Consider the following 12,818-nt stretch of genomic DNA (forward strand, 5'->3'; position numbering starts at 1 on the left):
AGGGCCATCAAGTCCCAAAGTGGGGCTGGCCATGTGGTCCTCTCTGTTACTGGCTGTTCTAATTGAGGTCATCGTCCTCAAGGCCAGGATGTTCTCCAGTCTCTCCTCCTCCCCGGTCATCTGCTCCTGTGTGCTCCAATCAGATACATCTCTCTCCCGGAGCTGCGGATTCAGTGCAGTCCTTTGAAATAAATTCTTCTGAGGGGAGGGGCAGGCATTCACTTAGTATTTGGGACTGGGGCCAGCCCCCCAAATCTTTTTTTAAATTTCCATTTAACCCTTTGAGAATTTGACTATAGCATCACTTTGACATATTTTTGATGACTGGCAATTCTCTGTTCGAAGAATATAATTTGAAATGTAAAATATAGCTTGCCCAGTACTCTCAGTAAACTTCTTGAATTTGATTATCTATTTAATATATGATACATGATTTATTTAAAATATAAAATGTCAGGTAAGTACTTCACACTGAATATTGATAATCAAGTTAATAGTGAAGGATAAGAGAAAAATCATTTATTCCTATAACAGTTATTAGCCATGTAGTATGTCCAGATAATGTTCTAGATCCTGGTAAGATACCACAAAACAAAATTGACAGCTGTCTCTACACCTATGTAGCTTACAGTCTACTAGGGAATGATAATAATTGGTAAGAATAAATACTGTATGAGTTATCAGATTGTCAGAAGATTATAAGTTTATGGAAAAATTTAATAAGGTAAAGGAAAACAGGAGTGCTGAGAGAGATCGATTAAATACAATATGTAGTAACTATACATGTGTGATAAGTGCATGTTGTATGATTATTTTCCCCCCTGCATCCCAAAACTCTTTCTTAAGGCCTATTAGTAATGGCTCTGGCATGTAACATGGTGTTCTGCCAGATAGTATGAATATTTTAGGTTAGTCTATCCCAGGATATAGATTTTCTCTACCCACTGTCTACATCCCTAAATATAGGAAAAACCATGATTCTCCTAATCCAAACCTACATTTTAGACAAAGAAATGGTGACCTCATGGCAAAGATATTTGGGCTGCTGGGTCTCTCACCGGCCTGTGATTTCTCAGCCTGTACCCTGTGAGTACATATAGAAACACTTCGTGTTTCCTGACAGCCTCCCAATTGTTAATATAGCTTTGATGACTTTTTTTTGTTTTTTCTTTTTTGTAGTGCCATGGACTTTCTGTGGAAGGTTTTGTACTTCCTTCTTCAACTACTAGGGAGGTAAGATTCTGTCTTTCGAATGTATGTGGCTGATAGCTTATCTCGCTGAGTATTCAGTGATCACTTTACAAGTAACAGACATGATTTTATTAGTCAACCGTACATGAAATGCAGTAGAAGTAAATAGATTAACCATTTTAAAAACAAATGGGGATATTAGAGAATAATCATGTACTGCATCTTCTTGTAATGGTAAAATCAGGCTAGTTTGTGTGACTATTGTTAGTGTTCGAGAGGGCATAAGAAGTTGAAATCTAAAATGGAATACTAATGTCTCACATAAATTTCATGACCACACTTCTCTCCTAAAATGCTTGTACACATAGATGATAGCTCTCACTATATGTCAGAATAAGGAGCCCTGGTGGTAGAGTAGGTTATATGTTGTCCTGATAATCACAATGTCAGCATTTCGATACCACCAGCCACTCCATGAGAGAAAAATGAGGCTTTCTATTCCCATACAGAGTTACAGTCTCAGAAATCCACAAGAACAGTTCTATTCTGTCTCATAGGGTCACTATAAGTCAGAATCAACACTATGGAAATGAGTTTGAAGGTGTGTGTGTGTGTGTGTGTGTGTGTGTGTGTGTGTGTGTGTGTGTGTGTGTGTGTTTAATATGTCAAAATAACATGAGCACCCAGCTCCAACTTATTGAATTAGAATCTCAAGCGAAGGGACTTGAACATCTTTACTTTTTAATAATTTCATAGATGACTCTGATGATATATACATATCATATATATAATGAACCACTGTGGTGAACCATGCCCATAGATTATTAGGTACTTTTATATTTTCATAAAATTAAATAGTTTTATTTGCAGTGTTATATTTTATAAATTTACTGAGAATACTGAATTAGTTCATAGTGAAAAACTGTTTCTATGGGAAATATTAGGATTAGTTTCTGCAAGCCTCTGATCACAACAATTTCCTCAACCAATCAATACATAATCTTGTTTTATATGTGATTCTGTTTAAAGACCAGGGGAAAGATGAGGCTTTCTACTTCCATAGAGAGTTATAATCTCAGAACCGTAACAGAGCAGTTCTATTCTGTTCTGTAGGGTCACTATGAGTTGGAATTGACTCTACGGCAATAAGTTTGATGTTGGTTTTCATTAAATACACCTTATGTATTTTGTTCATGTGGAATCTACAACCAACAGCATTATAACTCACACCTGAAAGAAAAAAAATTATCTGACACATGTATTTTCACCATAAGACACACAACAGCTTTTTTACACTTAAGAACACTGTGTACATTAGAACTATGCTTAAGGGTTATTTTAAAGTGCAAGTCACCAACAAAATTACAAAATAAAGTGAAAAGGGTGGCAACAAATGCAGAACATCACCTGATCAATCTTATCTGGGAATATATGTATTGGGTGACACAAATTTTTCATCACTCTATACCTAGTCAGGAAGGACTGCAAAAGCACTGTGAGAATGGATTTTGGGGTTACGATAAATTTTAATGATGAAGTGAATTTGTCAGTATAGAATTCATTAATAATGATGACTTACTATAGTTTGCTTTTTACCCAAATCATATAGGAATGATAAAGAAATTGCTTCAATTAAAAATCAACAAAGAAACATATACTCATATAATAGCTAGTTGGGAGTAGTAATATTGTACAGTAGAAAAATGTTGAAAACACTAGTGTTTTCATTTTTTTGTTTCTAAGAAAAAGGGGATAGAGAAAGTTAATGCTATGCTTCAGGGCTTTACTCTTGCCTTCTCTAATAAAAAAAACACTGTGTCACTTATTTGTTTTTTCCTTGCTTTCAAGCAAGATTGAAATGTTGGTCAGATTAATGAAAATATATCTGGTTTGCACCTTTAAGAGTCTTAAAAGCATTTTCACATTACTTAATTTGATCTTCAACAGATAGGACTATAATTCCCAATTATGATTAAGGAAACAATTGTAGAGAGATTAAGTAAATTGGCCAACATCAGGTAGCCTAGTTAGTGGCAAAGACAGGATTTAACCCAGGTTTTCAATCTCTAAATATACATTGTCTTGCTACAGTATATAAGCAATACAATTTTACCAAAAAATCACTCCTCAATCCTCTTAGGCCTCAAACAACATTGTTTCTCTATGCCGATTTTTAATCTAACAGTATGTGCTCACATAATTCTAATAGTCAAGCATATGCAAGTTTAATTTCTACTTAAATTTTTCCTTTACCCACTCACTATATTTATTACTTTAAATAACTCCATAAACAGTCATGAAGTTTCCTTTTACTTTCCTCTGGTTCAACTGTCATGTTCACCTTCATTCAGGTTTCAGTATTGTCCTTGATTAAGCCCCACCAGGCATCCTACACACTTCTCACCATTGACTTTACATCACTTGTTCTTCCCTTGTTCCTGTGTTTGTTAACACCCACTTCCTTTCCCCCACATCCCCCTCTCCTGTGGCGCCCAGAACCATCAGTCCCATTGTTTTCTCATCCTGATTGTTTATCCTGCCTATCTTATCTAGACAGACATGCAGCGACAATAATAAGCACAAAAACAAGACAAAGCAAAGAAAATAGAGGAAAGAACCAGGAGGCAAAGGACATTTATAGAGGGTTAAATACAAGCATGTACATATGTAAATGTATTTATGTATAATGATAGGGAAATAGATATATATACATATTTAAGTATTAAGGTAGTAGACGGAAATTGGGCGTCTACTCAAGTACTCCCTTGATGCAAGAACACTTTGTTCTAATAACCCGGAATTCTGTGATACTCACATTCCGGACAAGATCGCTGAAGACAAAATGGGTGCATAAGCAAATGTATTGAAGGAAGACGATGGTGCCTGGCTATCAAAAGATATAGTGTCTGGGTCTTAAAGGCTTAAAGATAAACAAGCGGCCATCTAGCTGAGAAACACACCAGCCTGTGTGATCATGAGGTGCCAATGGGATCAGGTATCAGGTATCAAAGACCCAGAACAAAAAATCATATCAATGTGAATGAGGGGGAGCATGCAGTGGAGACCCGAAGCCTATCTGTAGACAATTGGACAATTGGTCGCAAGAAAGAGGCGAGCCAGTCAGGGTGCAGTATAGCACTGATGAAACATACAAATTTCCTCTAGTTCTTTAATGATTCCTCCCCGCAACTATCATGACCTCAATTCTACCTTACAAATCTGGCTAGACCAGAGCATGTACACTGCTACACATAAGAGCTGGAAACACAGGGAATCCAGGACAGATAAAGCCCTGAGGACTAATAATGAGAGTAGCATACCAGGAGGGTAAGTGGAAGGTGGGAGGAGAAAGGGGGGACTGATCACAATGATCTACATATAACCCCTTCCCAAAGGGGCCGACAACAGTAAAGTGGGTAAAGGGAGACAGCGGTCAATGTAAAACATGAAAAATATTATAAATTATGAAGAGTTCATGAGGGAGGGAGGGTGGGGAGGGGCAGAAATGAGTAGCTGATATCAAGGGCTCAAGTAGAAAGAAAATGTTTTGAAAATGATGATGGCAATATATGTACAAATGTGCTTGACACATGTATGTATGTATGGATTGTAATAAGAGCTGTAAGAACCCCAATAAAATGATTTTTTTTAAATAGCCATGAAGTTGCTATACAATAGGAAACTTACTCAAGTATCCCCACGTTTAGGTTACTTCTAGTTTTTCACTAATGCGTTGTTGCTTTTTAACACTTTTACATGAAGGCTTCTATATGTAGAACTTTTCCCCTCATTTGAATAATTTCCTTAGGATGCATTCCAGAAAGGGGATTATGACTTAGAAAGCATTGACACAGTGGTTACAGATTGGGCTTCTATCTGAAAGGTCAGCAGTTCAAAACCACCAGCCGCTCTATGACAGAAAAACAGGGCTTTCTACTCCCATAAACAGTTACAGTCTTGGAAAGCCACAGAGGTAATTCTACCCTATCCATTAGGATCACTATAAGTCAGTATCAACTCAATAGCAGTGAGTTTTTTGGAGTTACACACTACCAGATCCAAAAACATTACTATCCAAAAAGATAGAACCAATTTATCCATTCAGTTACTCTTTTTCAGATTTTTATTTCATTTTATTTTTTCCAAACCATTTTATTAGGAGTTAATCCAGACATTGTATCACTCCATAGTTCAACCTCATCAAGCAGTACGAGTTATACAATTGCTACTACAATCAATTTGAAAACATTTTCTTCCTTCTTGAACTCCTTGATAAGCTCCTTTCCCAGCCTCCTCCACTATACCCCCTTATTCTAATTGTTTACTCTACAGGTTTCACATACTGAAAAACAGATAAACACATAACAACAATTCAAGAAGGCTACCATCCATGACAAAATACGCCAGAGACATTCAGTTACTTTTAAGGGAGTTGAAGCTTTGCTCTTAGCAACACTACTTTTATTGCCTTTCAGAAGACAAGGTGATTGATGCCTCCTGGATGATGGGTTCCTTTTGTTGTGAGCTCTAACACATAAGCACAAAACACTTCCCAGTGCAACTCTGTCACCACAGCCATTGTTGTGTTTGATCTCATTGTTGCAGTCACTGTATCAATCCATCTCTTTTGCTTACCCTCTACTTGTCAAGCATGATGTCCTTTTCCAAGGACTGGTCTTTCCTGCTAGCATATCTAAAATACTTGTGACAAAGTGTCACCATTCTTGCTTCTAACAAGCATTCTGGCTGAACTTGTTCCAAGACAAATTGATTCATCATTCTCCCGACATTCCAGAGTACATTCAATATACTTCATCAACAACGTAATTCAAATACATCAATTCTTCAAGTTTCATCCATTTTCCAGCTTTCACATACATATGAGGTGATTGAAAATACTGTGATAATAATTTCTTTTGTAAGAATCAATACCAGAACAGTTCCAAGTAGTTGAAGATGGAAGATATCCCAAATGTTCAATTTATCCAAGACGCACTCTGCTCCATTCCAACCCCTACCTCCTCCTTTCTTGAATATATTCCCTCAAGTACCTGGGTTCTTCAATTTACCCCACTGTCCCAGAGAAACTCATGAAACTTTAAGGAAATGGCTCTGATGATGGTGGTTGCTTTTCAGTCAAAATCCGAGAGCCAGGGAGTTGTTGTTAGATGCCATTAAGCCAGTTCTGACCCATAGCAGCCCCTTGCACATTAGAGCCACACACTGACCAGTCCTGTGCCATCCTTACAATTATTTTTGTACTTGATCCATTGTTGCAGCCACTGTGACAATGCATCTTGTCCAACTCCTTCCTCTTTTTGACTGCCCCTTACTTTACCAAGCATGATATCATTCTCCAGGGACTGGTCTCTCCTGACAACATGTTTGTTTGTCCTTTTGACAGTTCATGGTACTTTCAATAGTCCTCTCCAACACCATAATTCAAATACATCGATTCTTCTTGGTCTTCTTTATTTAATGTTCAACTTTCATACACATATGAGGCAATTGAAAATACCATGGCTTGGTTCAAGACCTTGATTTTCAACACTTTAAAGATGTCATGAGCAGCAGATTTATCCAATGCAATGTGTCCTTTGATATCTGACTACAGTTTCCATGAGCACTGATTGTGGATACAAGCAAGACAAATTCCTTGACTACTTCAATCTTCAGCACTATTGGTTCTTGCTCATATGCTACCTCCTGAAATGGTGGAATGTCAACTAGTTCTTCTTGTTACAGTGACTTTGTGAATTTTTCCATCTTCTTTTGATGCTGCCTGAATCATTTAATATTTGACCCATACAATGAAGCTTGAATTTTTGTCTTGCGTCCTTTTCTTCCTTTTTGGTTTTCTAACTCTAGGTCTTTGTACATTCCACTACAATATTTTACTTTGTCTTTTTGAGCTGCCCTTTGAAAATTTCTATTCAGCTCTTTGACTGCATTATTTCTTCCATTTATTTGAGCTATTCTATGAAAAGTTGCTGAAAGAGAAACTTTCAGTCTTTTGTGACATCCACCTGGAGAAGTTCATGTGTATCATCACCTTTTATGTTGTAGGAAAAGGGTATTTTCTTTAAACCAGGTATCGGTCTTGCAATATTTTATCACACGATCTCCAGCTTTGTTTCTATCACTAAAGCCATATTTTCCAACTATTCTTACTTCCTCTTTGTTTCCAGCTTTTCATTCTAATCACCAATAATATTAATGCATCTTTACGCATGTTTGATCAATTTATAACTGAAGATATTAGTAGAATTCTTCACTTTCTTCATCATTAGCTTTAGCAATTGGACTATAAATTTGAATTCTAGTTGGATTGATTGGATTTCTTTGACTGTAGGTAGATGTAATCCTATCACAGAATGCATTGTGATTTAAGATAAATCTTGAAATGTTCTTCTTGAAGAATCTTGACAATGACTGTAAAGCCATTCCTCTTGATTGTGTCATTACCAGCATAGTAAGCTACATGGTTTTCTGATTAGAATGGCCAATATTAGTCCATTTAAACTCCTTAATGCCTAGGATACCGATCTTTAGTTGTTCTATTTCAGTTTTGTTGACTTTGAGATTTCCTAGATTCATACTTCATATATTCCAAGTTCTAATTATTGGTAGATTTTTGCAGCGGTTTCTTCTCATTTTGGGTCATGCTCCATCAGCAAATAAAGGTACCAAAGGCTATTACTCCACAGGCTTTACTCCATTCATGTCATTATGGCCGACTCAATTTTGAGAAGGCAGTACTTCCTCAGTGATATTCCTCTATCAAAATCTGACAGAGCATCAAATGTAAGGTCCAGAGCCCAAAGTCCCAAATATCCAAAGCTCACAGCAGGTCTTCTGGCTTCTATTTAAGCTCAATCAGGAAAATAAAGATCTGGCTTTCCAAGTGAGGTGATGTAAATAGAACTATATGGTGGCACCATTGTTTATCCAAGGAAAACAATGGGTGTGGGCTGGTTCACAACTGATACTTAGGTGGGGTCTAAAGCATATCATCAAGAAAAAAAAGAGTTTGGCCTGGATCACACCCAGTATTAAATTGCTTTTAATATGCCTTCAAGGAAGCAACAGATGTGGCTCTGGCCACATCCTCCACCAAAGTCAGGTCTGAATCCCACCCAGCTCCTGTCCACCAGTATATAGAGAATGCCTTCTGAAATGGGACCACAGTCAGAGGCATATAACTCCAGAGCCATAATATATATCATATAAGGAACCATTGCTAAAAGGGCCACATACATTTACCATAACTTAAATACCATAACTTTCATCAGGATCACCTTAGCCCTCAAAGTGACACTTTAATTTTAACAGTTTAATTGACATATAATTCATGTTTCATATCATTCAATGATTTAATCATATTTAAAAGAGTTGTGTAATAATCACACTATCAATTTTAGAATGTTTTCTTCTTTCTTGTACTCATTATTATTTTTTAAAAATAAATCATTTTATAACAATCAATTGTATCAAGCCCATTTGTACATATGTTGCCATAATCATTTTGAAAACATGTACTTTCTACCTGAGCCCCTGGTATTAGCTTCTCTTTTTTCCCTCCTCCCCACCTCCCACCCTTGTGACCTCTTGATAAATTATAAATTATGATTATTTTCTTATCTTACACTGTCCATTGTCCCCCTTCACCTATGTTTCTGGTATTCGTCCCTCTCGGGGAGGGGGGGTTACACATCAATAATTGTGAACAGTTCCCCCTTTCTCCCCCTTCTCCTCCCACCTTCCCCCTACCTCATGGTATCACTACTTCCATTATTGTTCCTAAGGGGTTTATCTGACCTGGATTCCATGTGTCGAGAGCTTCTATCTGTACCAGTGTTCTCGTACTCATTATTATTAACTATTCCCCCCACCCCACCCCAAACTCCCCTACCTTAACCCTAAAAAAACTATTCATCCATACTGTCTTTATAGATTTACCTATCCTGGATTTCATATAGAGAAAAACATACCACAAAATAAAACCCAAAAAAAAGCTAACCAAATAAAACAGAGAAAACCCTCACTCAAACAAAATAATAAATACTAAAATTTATAATGGGTCAAAAGGAAGAACAAATAATAAGGTATTACATTTTAACCTAACTACATCTGTATTAACCTACTTTCCAAGACACTCTGAGTGATAGTAAGGCTATTCACATTCCCAGTCATTGGTCAGTGGGGATTCATTGGAGGCCTGATCCATGTGGAAACCCAGCAAATGGATTTTGGGCTTTCACTGTCATCCATAACCTTCTGCAAACTGGGTGTTCAGAATTTAAGCTCCAATATAGTTCTCTTCACTGGTCTTGGATTTAATTATTTTCAATCCTTGGATTACACAGGCCGGTGTGCTTATTCCATGTGGACTTAGCTGATATCTCACTTAGATGGCTGCTTGTTCTAAAATCAGCCTTTAAGACCCCAGACACGTTTTCTTTTTCTGATAGCTGGGAATCATCTGATTTCTTTACCCCACTTTGTTGTAGCACCCATATCTTTAGTGATCTCTTCTTGAGGACAAGTATAGAGTAGAGCCACATCAAAGTGAGACTTTAAAGTGGTCTTAGGCAGCATCTTTGCTCTATGCATTATGTTGTTTGATATCTTGACTTATACTTCCATGACAATTGATTATGTATCCAAGTAAAATGAAATCCTTGACAACTTCCTAAGATGGATTCATAGAAAGTGATTTTTTCTTTTCAAAAAATAGTTTTATTGACATATACTTCACATATCATGTAATTTTTATCCTTTGGCCATATTCTGTATAGTTGTGAAATCATTACAATCCATTTCCAGAACATTTTCTTCTATCTCATACTCATTGTTATTAGCTCTCCATTTCCTCCAACCTCTCCTATCATCACACAGGTAATTCTTAATCCAGTCACTGTATCTCTAACTTTACCTATTCTGGATTTCATATACAGAAAATCAAACAAACTACAAACAGTAAGCTAACTAAAAAAAAAAACCCAACAACAATGACTAGACAAAACAGAAAAACCTCAATTGAAAAGAAAGCAGAAACTTCTAAAAATTGGAACAAGTTCAAAAGGAAAATCAAATGATAAGATGCTACATTTTAACCTAACTACGTCTGCCAAAATCAACTTTACAATACTTTCTATCCAATTACAAAGTTATTTACATCCCTGGAGTATGGCCAAAGAAGATTCACTGGAGGCTTAATCCAGGTGGAAACACTACAAATGGATTCTGGGCTTCCACGATCATCCACAGACTTCTGCAAACCTGCTGTTCACAATTTAAGCTCTGATACCATTCCCTTCACCAGTTTTGGGTTTTAGTATTTACAATCCTTAGATTGTCCTTACAATCCTAAACACACCTTAGGCTGGTGTGCATCTTTCATGTGGACTTAATTAATGCCTCACTTAGATGGCTGCTTGTTTTGAGACAAGCCTTTAAGACCCCAGATGCTATTCTTTCTGATAACTGGGCACCATCTGGTTTCTTCAGCACACTTTACTATACAGCAGAAAATGATTTTCTTTTTCTTTATCATAGATGACTCCAGGAGAGATTAAGTTCTCTGTTCAAGTGGAATCTGTCCTGAATCGTGTACCTCAGCCTGAGTACCGTCAGCTGTTAGTTGAAGCCATCATTGTCCTTACCATGCTGGCAGATATTGAAAGTCATAGCATTGGAAACATCATTGCTGTCGAAAAAATAGTACACATTGCCAATGACTTGTTCCTTCAAGAACAGGTATGTAAACCTGGTGTTTTCTAGCAGGAAAATGTTTGACACTAATCTGACTACAATCAAAGTTCTGCCATGAAGCCCAGGACTCTTTATTGTACCCTTTTCCTCATGGCGCTTCTGGACTCCTTATATAGTGAACTTGAGCTATGTGTACAAAAGGCGTAAACTGCAAGAGGAACTCATTATCTTTCACCATGTGTTTTGTAGTTAGTTAGTCATAATACCTGGCACTCAGGAGATGTTTATGCTTTTCATCATATTTCAAATTTCTTATCACACTACTTTTGTAGCTATAGGGATTCGATATGAGATTATAAGTAACATGTTTTCTGGAATATTAAGGGCAAAAAATATCTTTTAGGTTTTTGTTTTGGTTTTGCTACTTATAGGAAAACATAAAAATTGAATTAAAAATTAATTCTTTATTTTTATTAATAAATATTCCAGAAAACAAACAATTAAATGAAATAATATATTTTTGAAATTGGTTTAGTGTTTCTTAGATTTAAAGTAGATGCACATAAGATAATGGGAAAACCTCCAATATATGGAATAGGTGTTTTGTTCTATTAGTCATCGTGAAAGGAGGCAAAAGAAATGAAAAGTATCCACATTTTTTAGGAAAGTACTAATTTTAAATATTCTAGATTGCTGCAAGTCCAGGCATCAGAAAATGTGGTAACTTTAGGCATAGACTCTAGCCTTGGGAAGTTTATGTTCTATTTTAATTAAAGGAATAGTGATCAAATATAAGATAAAATTATGAAATCAGCAGTATTAGATTCAGAATAAAATCACTAGAGTGATTTGTAGGTGTTAACATATGACCCTTAACGTGTAGGAATCATTTAGTTAACTATTACATTTAACTTTCACAATTCATTGTTATAGAGAAAAATACTAAGCAATTAATAATTCAAAACTAAGTTGTATATAATTTGGGGATCTAGTGAAAAATACCCTTATGGAAACTCATACTCACCCTTTTGTGTCTAATTCTTATTCCTACCTGGCAAAGCAGCCTATCCACCTAATTGTTAATGGTACAGAAGCTCTTTACTATCCCAATCTGAATAATTAATATTACTAGTAACTTTTATTTTCCTCTATCTTCTCTCACCCTTAAATCCAAACAGAAAACTCTTGGTGCAGATGATATCATGCTGGAAAAGGATCCTGCATCTGGCATCTGTACTCTTCTGTATGACAGTGCACCCAGTGGCAGATTTGGCACCATGACCTACCTTTCCAAAGCAGCTGCCACCTATGTGCAAGAGTTTCTGCCACACAGCATTTGTGCAATGCAATGAGTGATTTAGGTCTTGCCTGCTGGGAGCCTTTTGGCTGTCGTTCGCTGTTTCGGTTGATTATGCATGGAAATGAAATGTTATTGCCTTATCACTTCCTACCTTTTTCTAACCCATCCCTCCTTAGAAAATAAAAGTAGTCCAATAAACTAACATCTTTTGAAGAAATGAACCTTTATCTGGAGACTCAATTTTTGTGTGTATATGTTCAACCAGACATTTCATTGTTGGCCTTTATTCTTTCGTGGCTCATAGAAATGTGTGTGTACTTTTATTTCCTAGATATTTTATCAACTTAGTTTTCTAAGTCCTGTATGGGAAGCAGGTATTATTAATAACTGATCCCTAAATTTTGGATTTTCTTTTTTTTTAAAAATTATTATTCATTGGGAGTTAATACTTATATCATATCATTCCATAGTTCAATCACATCATGCAGACTTGTACAATTGCTACCACAATCAGTCTCCAAACATTATTTTCTTTCCTGAATTCCTTGACATTGTCTCCCTTTTTCACACACACCCCCACCACTGTACCACCCCCCGACACCCCCACCCCACA

At 36.5% G+C, this 12,818-nt stretch overlaps 1 protein-coding gene across 1 annotated transcript in view; it reads left to right on the forward strand.

The window, feature by feature from the left end:
• Window positions 1–12,426, forward strand: part of PHKA1 (phosphorylase kinase regulatory subunit alpha 1) — a 245,264-nt gene extending 232,838 nt beyond the window's left edge. The window contains exons 29-31 of the mRNA XM_045290221.1: window positions 1,180–1,233; window positions 10,750–10,950; window positions 12,084–12,426. Coding sequence (XP_045146156.1) covers window positions 1,180–1,233; window positions 10,750–10,950; window positions 12,084–12,257 — 429 coding nt within the window. The 3' untranslated portion in view covers window positions 12,258–12,426. The remainder of the gene's footprint in view (window positions 1–1,179; window positions 1,234–10,749; window positions 10,951–12,083) is intronic.
• Window positions 12,427–12,818: the final 392 nt, after the last annotated feature.

This window comes from Echinops telfairi, unplaced genomic scaffold (assembly GCF_000313985.2).
Source record: "Echinops telfairi isolate 266 unplaced genomic scaffold, ASM31398v2 ScPeMD7_34;HRSCAF=130, whole genome shotgun sequence".
Classification (NCBI taxonomy): domain Eukaryota; kingdom Metazoa; phylum Chordata; class Mammalia; order Afrosoricida; family Tenrecidae; genus Echinops; species Echinops telfairi.